This window comes from Pseudophryne corroboree, chromosome 12, assembly GCF_028390025.1.
Source record: "Pseudophryne corroboree isolate aPseCor3 chromosome 12, aPseCor3.hap2, whole genome shotgun sequence".
NCBI classification, from domain to species: Eukaryota; Metazoa; Chordata; class Amphibia; order Anura; family Myobatrachidae; genus Pseudophryne; species Pseudophryne corroboree.
The window spans coordinates 2323655-2339242 of NC_086455.1; the positions used below are offsets into that span (position 1 = coordinate 2323655).

At 54.6% G+C, this 15588-nt stretch overlaps 1 protein-coding gene across 3 annotated transcripts in view; it reads right to left on the bottom strand.

Moving 5' to 3' along the window:
• Positions 1-6851: 6851 nt before the first annotated feature.
• Positions 6852-15588, bottom strand: part of ZBTB7B (zinc finger and BTB domain containing 7B) — a 57655-nt gene continuing 48918 nt past the window's right edge. For all 3 annotated transcript variants that reach the window (XM_063946645.1, XM_063946643.1, XM_063946644.1), the window contains 2 exons: positions 10352-11394; positions 6852-7550 (listed from right to left, as the gene is read on the bottom strand). In XM_063946645.1, coding sequence (XP_063802715.1) covers positions 7151-7550; positions 10352-11388 — 1437 coding nt within the window. In that variant the 5' untranslated portion in view covers positions 11389-11394 and the 3' untranslated portion in view covers positions 6852-7150. The remainder of the gene's footprint in view (positions 7551-10351; positions 11395-15588) is intronic.

Here is a 15588-nt window from a genome sequence, read left to right on the forward strand (position 1 = left end):
GACCCAGGGCAGCCCCCAGCTCTGCTATCCCACAGTGACCCTACACTACACCAATGTACGTGGTCCGATGACCTGACCCAGGGCAGCCCCCAGCTCTGCTACCCCGCAGTGACCCTACACTACACCAATGTACACGGTCCGATGACCTGACCCAGGGCAGCCCCCAGCTCTGCTATCCCGCAGTGACCCTACACTACACCAATGTACGTGGTCTGAGGACCTGACCCAGGGCAGCCCCCAGCTCTGCTACCCCGCAGTGACCCTACACTACACCAGTGTACGTGGTCTGAGGACCTGACCCAGGGCAGCCCCCAGCTCTGCTATCCCGCAGTGACCCTACACTACACCAATGTACGTGGTCTGAGAACCTGAACCAGGGCAGCCCCCAGCTCTGCTATTCCGCAGTGACCCTACACTACACCAATGTACACGGTCTGAGGACCTGACCCAGGGCAGCCCCCAGCTCTGCTACCCCGCAGTGACCCTACACTACACCAATGTACGCGGTCTGAGGACCTGATTCAGAGGAAGGTGGAAGTTCTATGCCACATGGAAGCAGCACTGTACTTCTGCCGATCTCTGGGTGGGACGTACAGGTGACATCTCAGTAGCAGAGACCCCTTTACATGTAGCTGCGACCGACATCACAGCTAGGATCCAACATCACAACCGTCTGAGTAAGCCTCAGTGTTCGCATCTGGTCACTGGAAGTGGGTCCAGTGGGCCCCTGGGTCTCCCCTCCCAGAAAACAGGGGCAACACGTCCCCGTTATCAGGAATGCAGCCTGCTGCCCCCTCCCCACCCCAGCAACGCCACGGCCTGCCAATCAGCATTACAATCGTATGTCTATTCCCCCACAGAATGACGTATATAGGAAGACACAGGGGTGATAGTGTGGGATAAACCGGCGGCCAGGATCCAGTCCGTCAGTATAACGACAGTGTGGGCGCGCCACAGGTTATATTCTCCTTCTATGAGTGGCGTGGACACCCACAGAGGGAGAAAAGCCTGTGGCGCTGGGATTCCGGTGGTGGTATTTCACCGCTAATCGGGAATCCAGCGGCGGCATTGCGACTTCCGGGATCGCACCTAGCGGTATTGTAACCGCATCCTGATAGAGGGTCCGTGCGCACACCTAGAACAGACCACACCCACACATTAGCCACACCCACATGACACTGGTCACACCCACACATTAGCCACACCCACAACACTGGTCGCACCCACACATTAGCCACACCCACATGGCACTGGCCACACCTTCCTGCTTCACATAATAGGCTCTTGATGATTTCCAGGCCCAGGCGGCCCTTATTGTGGCCCCGGTGGCCCTCCTGGCCTGAGCTGGCAGCGCTACATCACACGGCTAGAAGACAGTACAACAGGCTTTTCTCATTATATTTATTTGCCATTAGCCTTCATTAAAAAAAAGCAAAACGAAAATTTTATTTTAAATAATCTTATTTTTCCCTCTTTTCACACCAGTGTAGAAGTTCAAGTAAAAGTGTTCTCATAAGGAAGGCACACCCTCAGCCCCCCGACCTCTCGCTCTCCCGTCACCCCCAAATGGGAGGGTTTTCTGTGCAACCACTCCCCTCCCCCTCCAGCCGCCTACCAGCACTGCAGGGGTTAATCTGATTAGTGCAAGGACAGAAACGCAGCGCACAGGGGTGGGGGCACCCCGTAATGTCCGCCGCGTCCGACTGGCTGGCTGATTCGACAGCTGGATGGGGACGGGGAGGGGTACTGGTTTATACTGGTCCACGTTACAGAACAATCAATCACACGGCTGCCAATCATCTTACAAAACACAGATGACACGTCTCCCCCCTAAGAGGTTCTGCAGCAGCATTGAGCGCTGCGTTGGATGTAAACAGTGACACGCCAACAGCACGTAAATAGAACACGCCAACGGCATGTCCTCGTGCACAAGGAGGAATGATTATACGCCCCAGACATGGCGGTGGTGGAGCGTACGGGGCACATATAGTCATGCGCCCATGGATTATAGCGCCACGCGGCACGAATGAGACAGAAGCTCTCAGCGGGAGATTGTGACAGTATACTCAGTAACAGTATAGACTGCAACGATTTCATACATTAACTACATTAGATGAATCTGTAACTGCGGGAATTCATGATGAGGGGGAATGGCGCAGCACACAGAGGATACAGCGAGCGGGAAAGCTTGCGCCCATTGTTGCCCCAGGCTCAGGGGGCAGGAGAGCGGGGCAATTATCTTCTTTTACAAGTCATTGCAGTTATGGCTTTGGAATTTGCAGTACATGAATTCAGGACCCTAAAACCTGCAGACAAACTTATATACAGACATTATCACAAACACACGTATGTACAGATCGCGGCTACCGGGGCCCCGTTCCCCTCCCCCGCTACCCACCAAATTCCAGCACCCCTAATTACAGCAACAAGTCATGGGAGTGGGGAACAAACTCTGCAAACAGATCATGAAAGTGCTTGAGAGGGCAGCTGGGTGTGTATCTGCGGGACGAGTGTCCCGGAACACCATAGTCACACCCCTCAGAGAATGGAATCTGTCAGCGACACGCACAGGAGGGAGACATGTTGTAGGCCAAACCAATACTGTCAGTGTACAGCCAATCTATTCCCAGATTATATTCATTATTACTGACCAGATAGGCTGCACTCTCAGTGATGTCACTGGCTGCTAGTGACTGGATAGGCTGCACTCTCAGTGACGTTACTGGCTCCTAGTGACTGGATAGGCTGCACTCTCAGTGATGTCACTGGTTCCTAGTGACTAGATAGGCTGCACTCTCAGTGATGTCACTGGCTCCTAGTGACTGGGTAGGCTGCACTCTCAGTGATGTCACTGGTTCCTAGTGACTGGATAGGCTGCACTCTCAGTGATGTCACTGGTTCCTAGTGACTGGATAGGCTGCACTCTCAGTGATGCCACTGGCTGCTAGTGACTGGATAGGCTGCACTCTCAGTGATGTCACTGGTCTCTAGTGACTGGATAGGCTGCACTCTCAGTGATGTCACTGGCTCCTAGTGACTGGATAGGCTGCACTCTCAGTGATGTCACTGGTTCCTAGTGACTAGATAGGCCGCACTCTCAGTGATGTCACTGGCTCCTAGTGACTGGATAGGCCGCACTCTCAGTGATGTCACTGGTCCTAGTGACTGGATAGGCTGCACTCTCAGTGATGTCACTGGCTCCTAGTGACTGGATAGGCTGCACTCTCAGTAATGTCACTGGCTGCTAGTGACTGGATAGGCTGCACTCACAGTGATGTCACTGGTCTCTAGTGACTGGATAGGCTGCACTCTCAGTGATGTCACTGGCTCCTAGTGACTGGATAGGCTGCACTCTCAGTGATGTCACTGGCTCCTAGTGACTGGATACGCTGCACTCTCAGTGATGTCACTAGCTCCTAGTGACTGGATAGGCTGCACTGTCAGTGATGTCACTGGCTGCTAGTAAATGGATAGGCTGCACTCTCAGTGATGTCACTGGTTCCTAGTGACTGGATAGGCTGTTCAGTGATGTCGCCGACTACTAGTGACAGGATAGGCTGCGCTCTCAGTGATGTCACTGGCTCCTAGTGACTGGATAGGCTGTTCAGTGATGTCACTGACTACTAGTGACAGAATAGGCTGCGCTCTCAGTGATGTCACTGGCTCCTAGTGACTGGATAGGCTGCACTCTCAGTGATGTCACTGGCTCCGAGTGACTGGATAGGCTGCACTCTCAGTGATGTCACTGGCTCCTAGTAACTGGATAGGCCGCACTCTTACAAATATTGGTTCAGCCCACAGAATAGCTGCCTCCGCTATAAATAAAGAACAGGTATGCATTATATGAATGGTGTGAAGTATAATCTGGCCTCCCCAATGTGAGGAAGACAAACAGGCTGCCCGGTAATCTAACAAACGTCCCTGTGCCGCCGCCATAAATCACCTGACGCCTCCTGTTCTCAGGGGAAATGATACGTCCCACTGTGAGCAGAATGGATTTTACTCTTAATTATCCGTAACTATACGGCTAATATAGGATTATCTGAATGGCATTCAGCGCTCTGACACTTTCCTGGCCAGGTGAACACACATAGAAGGTGTATATAGGATTATGTGGTGTGAAAAAAGGCAAATTACGCAACTACCAAAGTGCAAACACTCAGCAGACAGGACAAACAGGACAGGGGAACGCGCGGGAACATATCCAGTACCCTTCTCCCCTCACGCCCGGGACACGCGCATCCAGTACCCTTCTCCCCTCATAGCATCTGTACGCGGGACAGGCCCGGGACACGCGCATCCAGTACCCTCCTCCCCTCACGCCCGGGACACGCGCATCCAGTACCCTTCTCCCCTCACGCCCGGGACACGCGCATCCAGTACCCTCCTCCCCTCACGCCCGGGACTCGAAATCCAGTACCCTTCTCCCCTCACAGCTTCTGTACACGGGACAGGCCCGGGACACGCGCATCCAGTACCCTCCTCCCCTCACGCCCGGGACACGAAATCCAGTACCCTTCTCCCCTCACAGCTTCTGTACACGGGACAGGCTCGGGACACGCGCATCCAGTACCCTCCTCCCCTCACGCCCGGGACACGCGCATCCAGTACCCTCCTCCCCTCACGCCCGGGACACGCGCATCCAGTACCCTCCTCCCCTCACGCCCGGGACACGAAATCCAGTACCCTTCTCCCCTCACAGCTTCTGTACACGGGACAGGCTCGGGACACGCGCATCCAGTACCCTCCTCCCCTCACGCCCGGGACACGCGCATCCAGTACCCTCCTCCCCTCACGCCCGGGACACGCGCATCCAGTACCCTCCTCCCCTCACGCCCGGGACACGCGCATCCAGTACCCTTCTCCCCTCACAGCTTCTGTACACGGGACAGGCCCGGGACACGCGCATCCAGTACCCCTCCTCCCCTCACGCCCAGGACACGCGCATCCAGTACCCTTCTCCCCTCACAGCTTCTGTACACGGGACAGGCTCGGGACACGCGCATCCAGTACCCTTCTCCCCTCACGCCCGGGACACGCGCATCCAGTACCCCTCCTCCCCTCACGCCCGGGACACGCGCATCCAGTACCCTTCTCCCCTCACAGCTTCTGTACACGGGACAGGCCCGGGACACGCGCATCCAGTACCCTCCTCCCCTCACGCCCGGGACACGCGCATCCAGTACCCTCCTCCCCTCACGCCCGGGACACGCGCATCCAGTACCCTTCTCCCCTCACAGCTTCTGTACACGGGACAGGCCCGGGACACGCGCATCCAGTACCCCTCCTCCCCTCACGCCCGGGACACGCGCATCCAATACCCTCCTCCCCTCACGCCCGGGACACGCGCATCCAGTACCCTCCTCCCCTCACGCCCGGGACACGCGCATCCAGTACCCCTCCTCCCCTCACGCCCGGGACACGCGCATCCAGTACCCTCCTCCCCTCACGCCCGGGACACGCGCATCCAATACCCTTCTCCCCTCACAGCTTCTGTACACGGGACAGGCCTGGGACACGCGCATCCAGTACCCCTCCTCCCCTCACGCCCGGGACACCCGCGCATCCAGTACCCTCCTCCCCTCACGCCCGGGACACGCGCATCCAGTACCCTTCTCCCCTCACAGCTTCTGTACACGGGACAGGCCGGGATACACTTTGGAACCTTGGTCCGTAATATTACCTAGGACACTGCGTCAGTTCAGAATGGATAAAGCGCAGGAATGACTAAGATATAAGATTATATGGGGTTCTCATACAGATTGTCCGTCTCAGGCGGACAGAGGTACTGCCATCACTATACAGTACTCCATATAGCAGCGGCACCACTGCTATCACTTTACACCAATAATTTAAATAATATACAAACAGAGAATCCAGCTCATGTATTTGAGGGTGCACCGAGCACACCTGCAGCCTACGTCTCGCATACTATCACCTGTGTGCTAGCACCAGCGCCCCCCCAAGGCCGCTCTGGTAACAGCTACATCAGCAAATACAGGGGCCCGCCCCAAACGCCTCTCATACCCTCTAATAATGGGTGTTTTAGGGGAGGCCACCCGCAGGAATATACACCCGTAGTCATGTATAGGGCCTTCCCGCCGAGTACTCGGAGACAGACTTATCCCTGGGAGCCATCCCAGATACTACGTGTGAAGCAGAGGTGCAGAACCAAAAGTCCCAGCATGTCTTCTGGCATTGCAAAGCATGCTGGGACACTCTCTCCAGTACTGCAGGAGGGCAAACCCAATCCACGGCTAGCGATTTTTATATATCGCCTTCACAGGCTGTGGGCCGGTGCTGCAGCCGCAAAACGAGCATTCAGGCTGGAATGACGCCTGCGGAGACGCTGACGCTTCATTTCACACAGGAGAATAGCTGCTGGGGAAGGCGGGGCCAGAGGGGCGGGGTCACCTCCCAACCATAAAGGGGCATTCTAACACCGCGGGCACTCCGACACTCTCAGAAGGCACAACACCATGAAGCCAGGAATAAGAAAGGAGTCCCGGCGTTCGCTCCGACCCCCCACCCCTATTGCAGAGCCCCCCAAACAGCCAGTTCCAAAACAAAATTATTGCTTGCCTGACTTATCTCTATGTATTTTAAATTTATATATACTCCTTAATATATATATATATTTATATATATATATATGTATCTTTATCTCTATATACAGACACAGTATATATTATATATCTCATTCAATAAAAAATAGCGATTATTAATATCTTATCCTAGGTCTGGAGAAGCGAATTTGGAAAGAGACACCTCATCCGGGAGAGGCCGACTTTAAATGATCCCTGAGGCTTAGGAAAAGCGTCCTATCCCCTCCCCAATGTCTCTGAGCCCCCTCCCCCCACCCCGCACCCCAACTTTAGAGTCCACCAGCAATGGCCGGACTATGTCGGTCAGTCTGTCAATATAATGACATCATCTTGAGAGCACTGTGACATCATGAGTAACAAGGGGGTGCGGGAGCGTCGGAGTGGGGAAAAGAGGTACCCCACCCTATTAAAGGAGTAGTGGGGACATGGAGGACTCTGTGGTAGGATTAGCAGAAGTGCTGACACGAACTACAGTCTCTAAAAGCTCCATTCACTTGTGAAGGGATTTGGGATGGGGGGTTGGGGGGGTGACCATCACTGAGATGCTATGAAGGGTCCAACACCAAGGGCCCCTCTGGGCTGCCCCCACCTGAATGAGGCCGTGGCAGCCCCCAGTATCGCATCATTGACAGGCGGAGGTCATCTATTTTCCCATTGGCCAGGTCGAGAGCGGGGGCAGGGATGATGCGCTGTGGGGGCGGATCCTCCTTGCGCCGTCTCCTGGTGCGGACTTCCAGGCAGTTCTGGCCCTTCATGTGCCGCTGGAGGTGGTCTTCCTTGGCGAAGGCTTTATGACACAGGGAGCACTCGTAGGGACGGTCGCCGGTGTGCAGGTGCATGTGGTTCTTCAGGTCGTAACTGTGCAGGAACCGGGCGCTGCAGTGCTCACAGCAATATGGACGCTCTCCCGTGTGCTTCCTCATGTGTATCTTCAGCTTGTCGTTCCTGGAGAGAAAAAGGGAGACAGCGGTGAGATATGAGGCAGTGCGTGCATGGGGGTATACAGAGCGGAGGTACGTGTGGTGGCAGTACACAGGGGTAGGGGCAGTGTGTATGGGGGGTACGTGTGGTGGCAGTACACAGGGGTAGGGGCAGTGTGTATGGGGGGTACGTGTGGTGGCAGTACACAGGGGTAGGGGCAGTGTGTATGGGGGGGTACGTGTGGTGGCAGTACACAGGGGTAGGGGCAGTGTGTATGGGGGGCACGTGTGGTGGCAGTACACAGGGGTAGGGGCAGTGTGTATGGGGGGGTACGTGTGGTGGCAGTACACAGGGGTAGGGGCAGTGTGTATGGGGGGCACGTGTGGTGGCAGTACACAGGGGTAGGGGCAGTGTGTATGGGGGCACGTGTGGTGGCAGTACACAGGGGTAGGGGCAGTGTGTATGGGGGGTACGTGTGGTGGCAGTACACAGGGGTAGGGGCAGTGTGTATGGGGGGTACGTGTGGTGGCAGTACACAGGGGTAGGGGCAGTGTGTATGGGGGGTACGTGTGGTGGTAGTACACAGGGGTAGGGGCAGTGTGTATGGGGGGTACGTGTGGTGGCAGTAAACAGGGGTAGGGGCAGTGTGTATGGGGGGTACGTGTGGTGGCAGTAAACAGGGGTAGGGGCAGTGTGTATGGGGGGTACGTGTGGTGGCAGTACACAGGGGTAGGGGCAGTGTGTATGGGGGGTACGTGTGGTGGCAGTACACAGGGGTAGGGGCAGTGTGTATGGGGGGTACGTGTGGTGGTAGTACACAGGGGTAGGGGCAGTGTGTATGGGGGGCACGTGTGGTGGCAGTACACAGGGGTAGGGGCAGTGTGTATGGGGGGCACGTGTGGTGGCAGTACACAAGGGTAGGGGCAGTGTGTATGGGGGGTACGTGTGGTGGCAGTAAACAGGGGTAGGGGCAGTGTGTATGGGGGGTACGTGTGGTGGCAGTACACATGGGTAGGGGCAGTGTGTATGGGGGGTACGTGTGGTGGCAGTACACAAGGGTAGGGGCAGTGTGTATGGGGGGTACGTGTGGTGGCAGTACACAAGGGTAGGGGCAGTGTGTATGGGGGGTACGTGTGGTGGCAGTACACAAGGGTAGGGGCAGTGTGTATGGGGGGTACGTGTGGTGGCAGTAAACAGGGGTAGGGGCAGTGTGTATGGGGGGTACGTGTGGTGGCAGTACACAGGGGTAGGGGCAGTGTGTATGGGGGGCACGTGTGGTGGCAGTACACAGGGGTAGGGGCAGTGTGTATGGGGGGCACGTGTGGTGGCAGTACACAGGGGTAGGGGCAATGTGTATGGGGGGTACGTGTGGTGGCAGTACACAGGGGTAGGGGCAGTGTGTATGGGGGGTACGTGTGGTGGCAGTACACAGGGGTAGGGGCAGTGTGTATGGGGGGTACGTGTGGTGGCAGTACACAGGGGTAGGGGCAGTGTGTATGGGGGGCAAGTGTGGTGGCAGTACACATGGGTAGGGGCAGTGTGTATGGTGGGTACGTGTGGTGGCAGTACACAAGGGTAGGGGCAGTGTGTATGGGGGGTACGTGTGGTGGCAGTACACAGGGGTAGGGGCAGTGTGTATGGGGGGTGCGTGTGGTGGCAGTACACAGGGGTAGGGGCAGTGTGTATGGGGGGCACGTGTGGTGGCAGTACACAAGGGTAGGGGCAGTGTGTATGGGGGGTACGTGTGGTGGCAGTACATTGGTATAGGGGCAGTGTGTATGGGAAGTACGTGTGGTGGCAGTACACAGGGGTAGGGGCAGTGTGTATGGGGTCACGTGTGGTGGCAGTACACAGGGGTAGGGGCAGTGTGTATGGGGGGTACGTGTGGTGGCAGTACACTGGGGTAGGGGCAGTGTGTATGGGGGGCACGTGTGGTGGCAGTACACAAGGGTAGGGGCAGTGTGTATGGGGGGTACGTGTGGTGGCAGTACACAGGGGTAGGGGCAGTGTGTATGGGGGGTACGTGTGGTGGCAGTACACAGGGGTAGGGGCAGTGTGTATGGGGGGCACGTGTGGTGGCAGTACACAGGGGTAGGGGCAGTGTGTATGGGGGGTACGTGTGGTGGCAGTACACAGGGGTAGGGGCAGTGTGTATGGGGGGCACGTGTGGTGGAAGTACACAGGGGTAAGGGCAGTGTGTATGGGGGGGTACGTGTGGTGGCAGTACACAGGGGTAGGGGCAGTGTGTATGGGGGGTACGTGTGGTGACAGTACACAGGGGTAGGGGCATTGTGTATGGGGGGCACGTGTGGTGGCAGTACACAGCGGTAGGGGCAGTGTGTATGGGGGGTACGTGTGGTGACAGTACACGGGTAGGGGCAGTGTGTATGGTGGGTACGTGTGGTGGCAGTACACAGCGGTAGGGGCATTGTGTATGGGGGGCACGTGTGGTGGCAGTACATTGGGGTAAGGGCAGTGTGTATGGTGGGTACGTGTGGTGGCAGTACACAGGGGTAAGGGCAGTGTGTATGGGGGGTACGTGTGGTGACAGTACACAGGGGTAGGGGCATTGTGTATGGGGGGGCACGTGTGGTGGCCGTACATTGGGGTAGGGGCAGTGTGTATGGGGGGTACGTGTGGTGACAGTACACAGGGGTAGGGGCATTGTGTATGGGGGAACGTGTGGTGGCAGTACATTGGGGTAGGGGCAGTGTGTATGGGGGGCACGTGTGGTGGCAGTACACAGTGGTAGGGGCAGTGTGTATGGGGGCACGTGTGGTGGCAGTACATGGGACTTGGACACATCGACCTCTCATCACATTTACCTGGTGAATCTGACTCCGCAGACCTGACACACAAAGGGTTTCTCCCCGGTGTGAGTACGCATGTGGCGGGGCAGTTTCCCAGCACCATGGATAATTTTGTGGCACACAGGACACTCCTGGGGCATCTGTGACCGTCGCCTTCTCATCTGCTTTGTAGGGTCATCTAGGGCGGTGGCGGTCAACTCTGGATTCTCATGGTCAAGTGGGTTCAGGAAGGGGATATCAGAGGGCTCCTCGTCAGACAAGAGGTCCTCAGGCGGAGACAGGTAACGCCCCACCAACCCGTTGTCTGAGGTGTATCGGCTGTGGCTCAGGACGCTGTCATCTGGAGGCAGTTCTGTAGGTGACGGGGCTTCTGCTGGGCTGATGGCTCTTTCCATGGAATCGTCCTCTACCACGTAGGGGCTTCCGTTCTGGACCCTCTGACTGGGCTGCAGAAACTTCCTCCTGCGTTTGCGGGGAATGAGCTGCACTGGCTTCTGGTGTAGAGGCATGGAGAGCATTGTTGGGTGGGGGCTGTCTACCTCTGGAGGTGGAGTGGTGTCCTCGCCATTTTCCTGGGTGCCATAACACTCCAGATACTCACGTGCCCGCAAAAACCCATCCAGGTCCTCTGCCTCTACTCCCATCTCCTCCCGACTGCCGTTACAGCGCAGGATTTCTACGCAGGCTTCCACCACACATGGGATCTCCAGCAGGCGGGCGGCACGCAGAACGTCTCGCATGTTGGCATTGCTGATGGTCAGCGTGGCTGTATAGGCAAAGTCCAGAAGGGCCCCCAGAGCATCGGGCTTCAGGAAGTCCAGCTGGCACACTTCCCGGGATGGTTTACCAGACGGCGTCCCGGTGAAGAGCTTACGGAAGTACTGGCTGCAGGCAGCTAGCACTGCGCGGTGTGTGCGGTACTCCAGGCCCTGGGTCTTGATGGTAATGTCGCACAATACACCTCGGTGACGCTGCTCGTTCAGGCTGCTCAGTAGATCGCTGCTGTGCTCCGGGAATGGAATCCCGATGAGTTCGTCTTCTGAGCATGCCATCGTCACCTGCCCCAGAGAGAAGACAAATAAGATAACATAAGCAAAGTGTTCCTAAAACTGAGACAACGAAAAAGGCTGCACATCCCCCCCTGTAATCCAACCCCAGAGGAGCCAGTGACATCACTGAGAGCGCGACCTATCCGGTCACTAGGAGCCAGTGACATCACTGAGAGCATGGCCTATCCAGTCACTAGGAGCCAGTGACATCACTGAGAGCGTGGCCTATCCAGTCACTAGGAGCCAGTGACATCACTGAGAGTGCGGCCTATCCAGTCCCTAGGAGACAGTGACATCACAGAGAGCGCAGCCTATCCAGTCACTAGGAGCCAGTGATATCACTGAGAGCGCAGCCTATCCAGTCACTAGGAGCCAGTGACATCACTGAGAGCGCGGCCTATCCAGTCACTAGGAACCAGTGACATCACTGAGAGTACAGCCTATCCAGTCACTAGGAACCAGTGACATCACTGAGAGCGCAGCGTATCCAGTCACTAGGAGACAGTGACATCACAGAGAGCGCAGCCTATCCAGTCACTAGGAGCCAGTGACATCACTGAGAGAGCGGCCTATCCAGTCACTAGGAACCAGTGACATCACTGAGAGTGCAGCCTATCCAGTCACTAGGAACCAGTGACATCACTGAGAGTGCAGCCTATCCAGTCACTAGGAACCAGGGACATTACTGAGAGTGCGGCCTATCCAGTCACTAGGAGCCAGTGACATCACTGAGAGCGCGGCCTATCCAGTCACTAGGAACCAGTGACATCACTGAGAGTACAGCCTATCCAGTCACTAGGAACCAGTGACATCACTGAGAGCGCAGCGTATCCAGTCACTAGGAGACAGTGACATCACAGAGAGCGCAGCCTATCCAGTCACTAGGAGCCAGTGACATCACTGAGAGAGCGGCCTATCCAGTCACTAGGAACCAGTGACATCACTGAGAGTGCAGCCTATCCAGTCACTAGGAACCAGTGACATCACTGAGAGTGCAGCCTATCCAGTCACTAGGAACCAGGTTACATCACTGAGAGTGCGGCCTATCCAGTCACTAGGAACCAGGTTACATCACTGAGAGTGCGGCCTATCCAGTCACTAGGAACCAGTGACATCACTGAGAGTGCGGCCTATCCAGTCACTAGGAACCAGTGACATCACTGAGAGTGCGGCCTATCCAGTCACTAGGAACCAGGTGACATCACTGAGAGTGCGGCCTATCCAGTCACTAGGAACCAGGTTACATCACTGAGAGTGCGGCCTATCCAGTCACTAGGAACCAGGTTACATCACTGAGAGTGCGGCCTATCCAGTCACTAGGAGCCAGTGACATCACTGAGAGTGCGGCCTATCCAGTCACTAGGAACCAGTGACATCACTGAGAGCGCAGCCTATCCAGTCACTAGGAACCAATGACATCACTGAGAGTGCGGCCTATCCGGTCACTAGCAGCCAGTTACATCACTGAGAGTGCGGCCTGTCTGTGGATGAGGTAGGCTGGACATCCCTCCCCCTCTATAGCTCTGTTCCTGTGTTAGGGGAGGACACGCTGACTCTGTAACATTTGGGGAGAGGTGAAGCTGCCGGATACACAGGAAGATCAGTTAGATCTATCAGTAGATAATATTGCGATGGGGAGAACCGCCTCCGCCTTGCTCAGCTTGGTAACATCAGCTCTCTGCTGGGTCTCCATCTCTGATAGACCCCAGTACAACAGACATAACCACACTGCTCATATCAATGTTACTAACCCCAATATATAACACACTGGCAGTTATAGGGAACGTGGGTAGATGGGACAGAGCAATGCTCTGCAGTCACTAGAGAGGCCAGTAATGTAATAATCTGCAGAATGTATCACTATGTACCTGTCAGGGTGTAGATGGGACAGAGCAATGTTCTGCAGGTCACTAGAGAGGTCAGTAATGTAATAATCTGCAGGATATATCACTATGTATCTGTCAGGGGGTAGATGGGACAGAGCAATGCTCTGCAGATCACTAGAGAGGTCAGTAATGTAATAATCTGCAGGATATATCACTATGTACCTGTCAGGGGGTAGAGGGGACAGTGCAATGTTCTGCAGTCACTAGAGAGGTCAGTAATGTAATAATCTGCAGAATATATCACTATGTGCCTGTCAGGGGGTAGATGGGACAGAGCAATGCTCTGCAGTCACTAGAGAGGTCAGTAATGTAATAATCTGCAGGATATATCACTATGTACCTGTCAGGGGGTAGAGGGGACAGTGCAATGTTCTGCAGTCACTAGAGAGGTCAGTAATGTAATAATCTGCAGAATATATCACTATGTGCCTGTCAGGGGGTAGATGGGAGAGAGCAATGCTCTGCAGTCACTAGAGAGGTCAGTAATGTAATAATCTGCAGGATATATCACTATGTAGCTGTCAGGGGGTAGATGGGACAGAGCAATGTTCTGCAGGTCACTAGAGAGGTCAGTAATGTAATAATCTGCAGAATATATCACTATGTGCCTGTCAGGGGGTAGATGGGACAGAGCAATGTTCTGCAGATCACTAGAGAGGTCAGTAATGTAATAATCTGCAGAATATATCACTATGTGCCTGTCAGGGGGTAGATGGGACAGAGCAATGTTCTGCAGATCTCTAGAGAGGTCAGTAATGTAATAATCGGCAGGATATATCGCTATGAACCTGTCAGGGGGTAGATGGGACAGAGCAATGTTCTGCAGGTCACTAGAGAGGTCAGTAATGTAATAATCTGCAGGATATATCACTATGTACCTGTCAGGGATAGATGGGACAGAGCAATGTTCTGCAGATCTCTAGAGAGGTCAGTGATGTAATAATCTGCAGGATATATCGCTATGAACCTGTCAGGGGGTAGATTGGACAGAGCAATGTTCTGCAGGTCACTAGAGATGTCAGTAATGTAATAATCTGCAGAATATATCACTATGTAGCTGTCAGGGGATAGATGGGACAGAGCAATGCTCTGCAGTCACTAGAGAGGTCAGTAATGTAATAATCTGCAGGATATATCACTATGTACCTGTCAGGAGGTAGATGGGACAGAGCAATGCTCTGCAGATCTCTAGAGAGGTCAGTGATGTAATAATCTGCAGGATATATCGCTATGAACCTGTCAGGGGGTAGATGGGACAGAGCAATGTTCTGCAGGTCACTAGAGATGTCAGTAATGTAATAATCTGCAGGATATATCACTATGTACCTGTCAGGAGGTAGATGGGACAGAGCAATGCTCTGCAGTAAGTCTGTACAGCAGGCCTGTGAGGCACGGTTGCAGGTGATATAATATAAATGAAGGGAGTGTGATACCTCTCAGACCGGATTACGTGTGAGGGAGGGGGGACCTTACACAACAACTCCAGGGGCCGTCACCATGTGTCCTGTTCTGGTAATGAGACACAACCCCACCTAAGGCAGCAATGAGAGCCCCTCCCTGCTGGGGGACAGGACAGACCAGTTATCCCAGAGTCGCTGGCACCTGTCAGTGCAAGCTGAGGGGCACTGCCTACAGGTGCATGGCCGTCACTGCTGGGGTAATATACAGCTGCTGTCTCTGTATTACACCACACAGATACTTCCTGCCCCATGCACACTCTATGCCAGGAAAGGGTTAATGTGCTGCAGAGTACACATCAAGGGGAATTATATACACTGCACCGCGTCATATACACCATGCAATAACTGGAATTATCACACACACAGCACCGCGTCATATACACCATGCAATAACTGTTATTATCACACACACACAGCACCGCGTCATATACACCATGCAATAACTGGTATTATCACACACACAGCACCGCGTCATATACACCATGCAATAACTGGTATTATCACACACACAGCACCGCGTCATATACACCATGCAGTAACTGGTATTATCACACACACTGCACCGCGTCATATACACCATGCAATAACTGGTATTATCAGACACAGCACAGCGTCATATACACCATACAATAACTGGTATTATCACACACACAGCGTCACATACACCATGCAATAACTGGTATTATCACACACACAGCACCGCGTCATATACACCATGCAATAACTGGTATTATCAGACACAGCACAGCGTCATATACACCATACAATAACTGGTATTATCACACACACAGCGTCACATACACCATGCAATAACTGGTATTATCACACACACAGCACCGCGTCATATACACCATGCA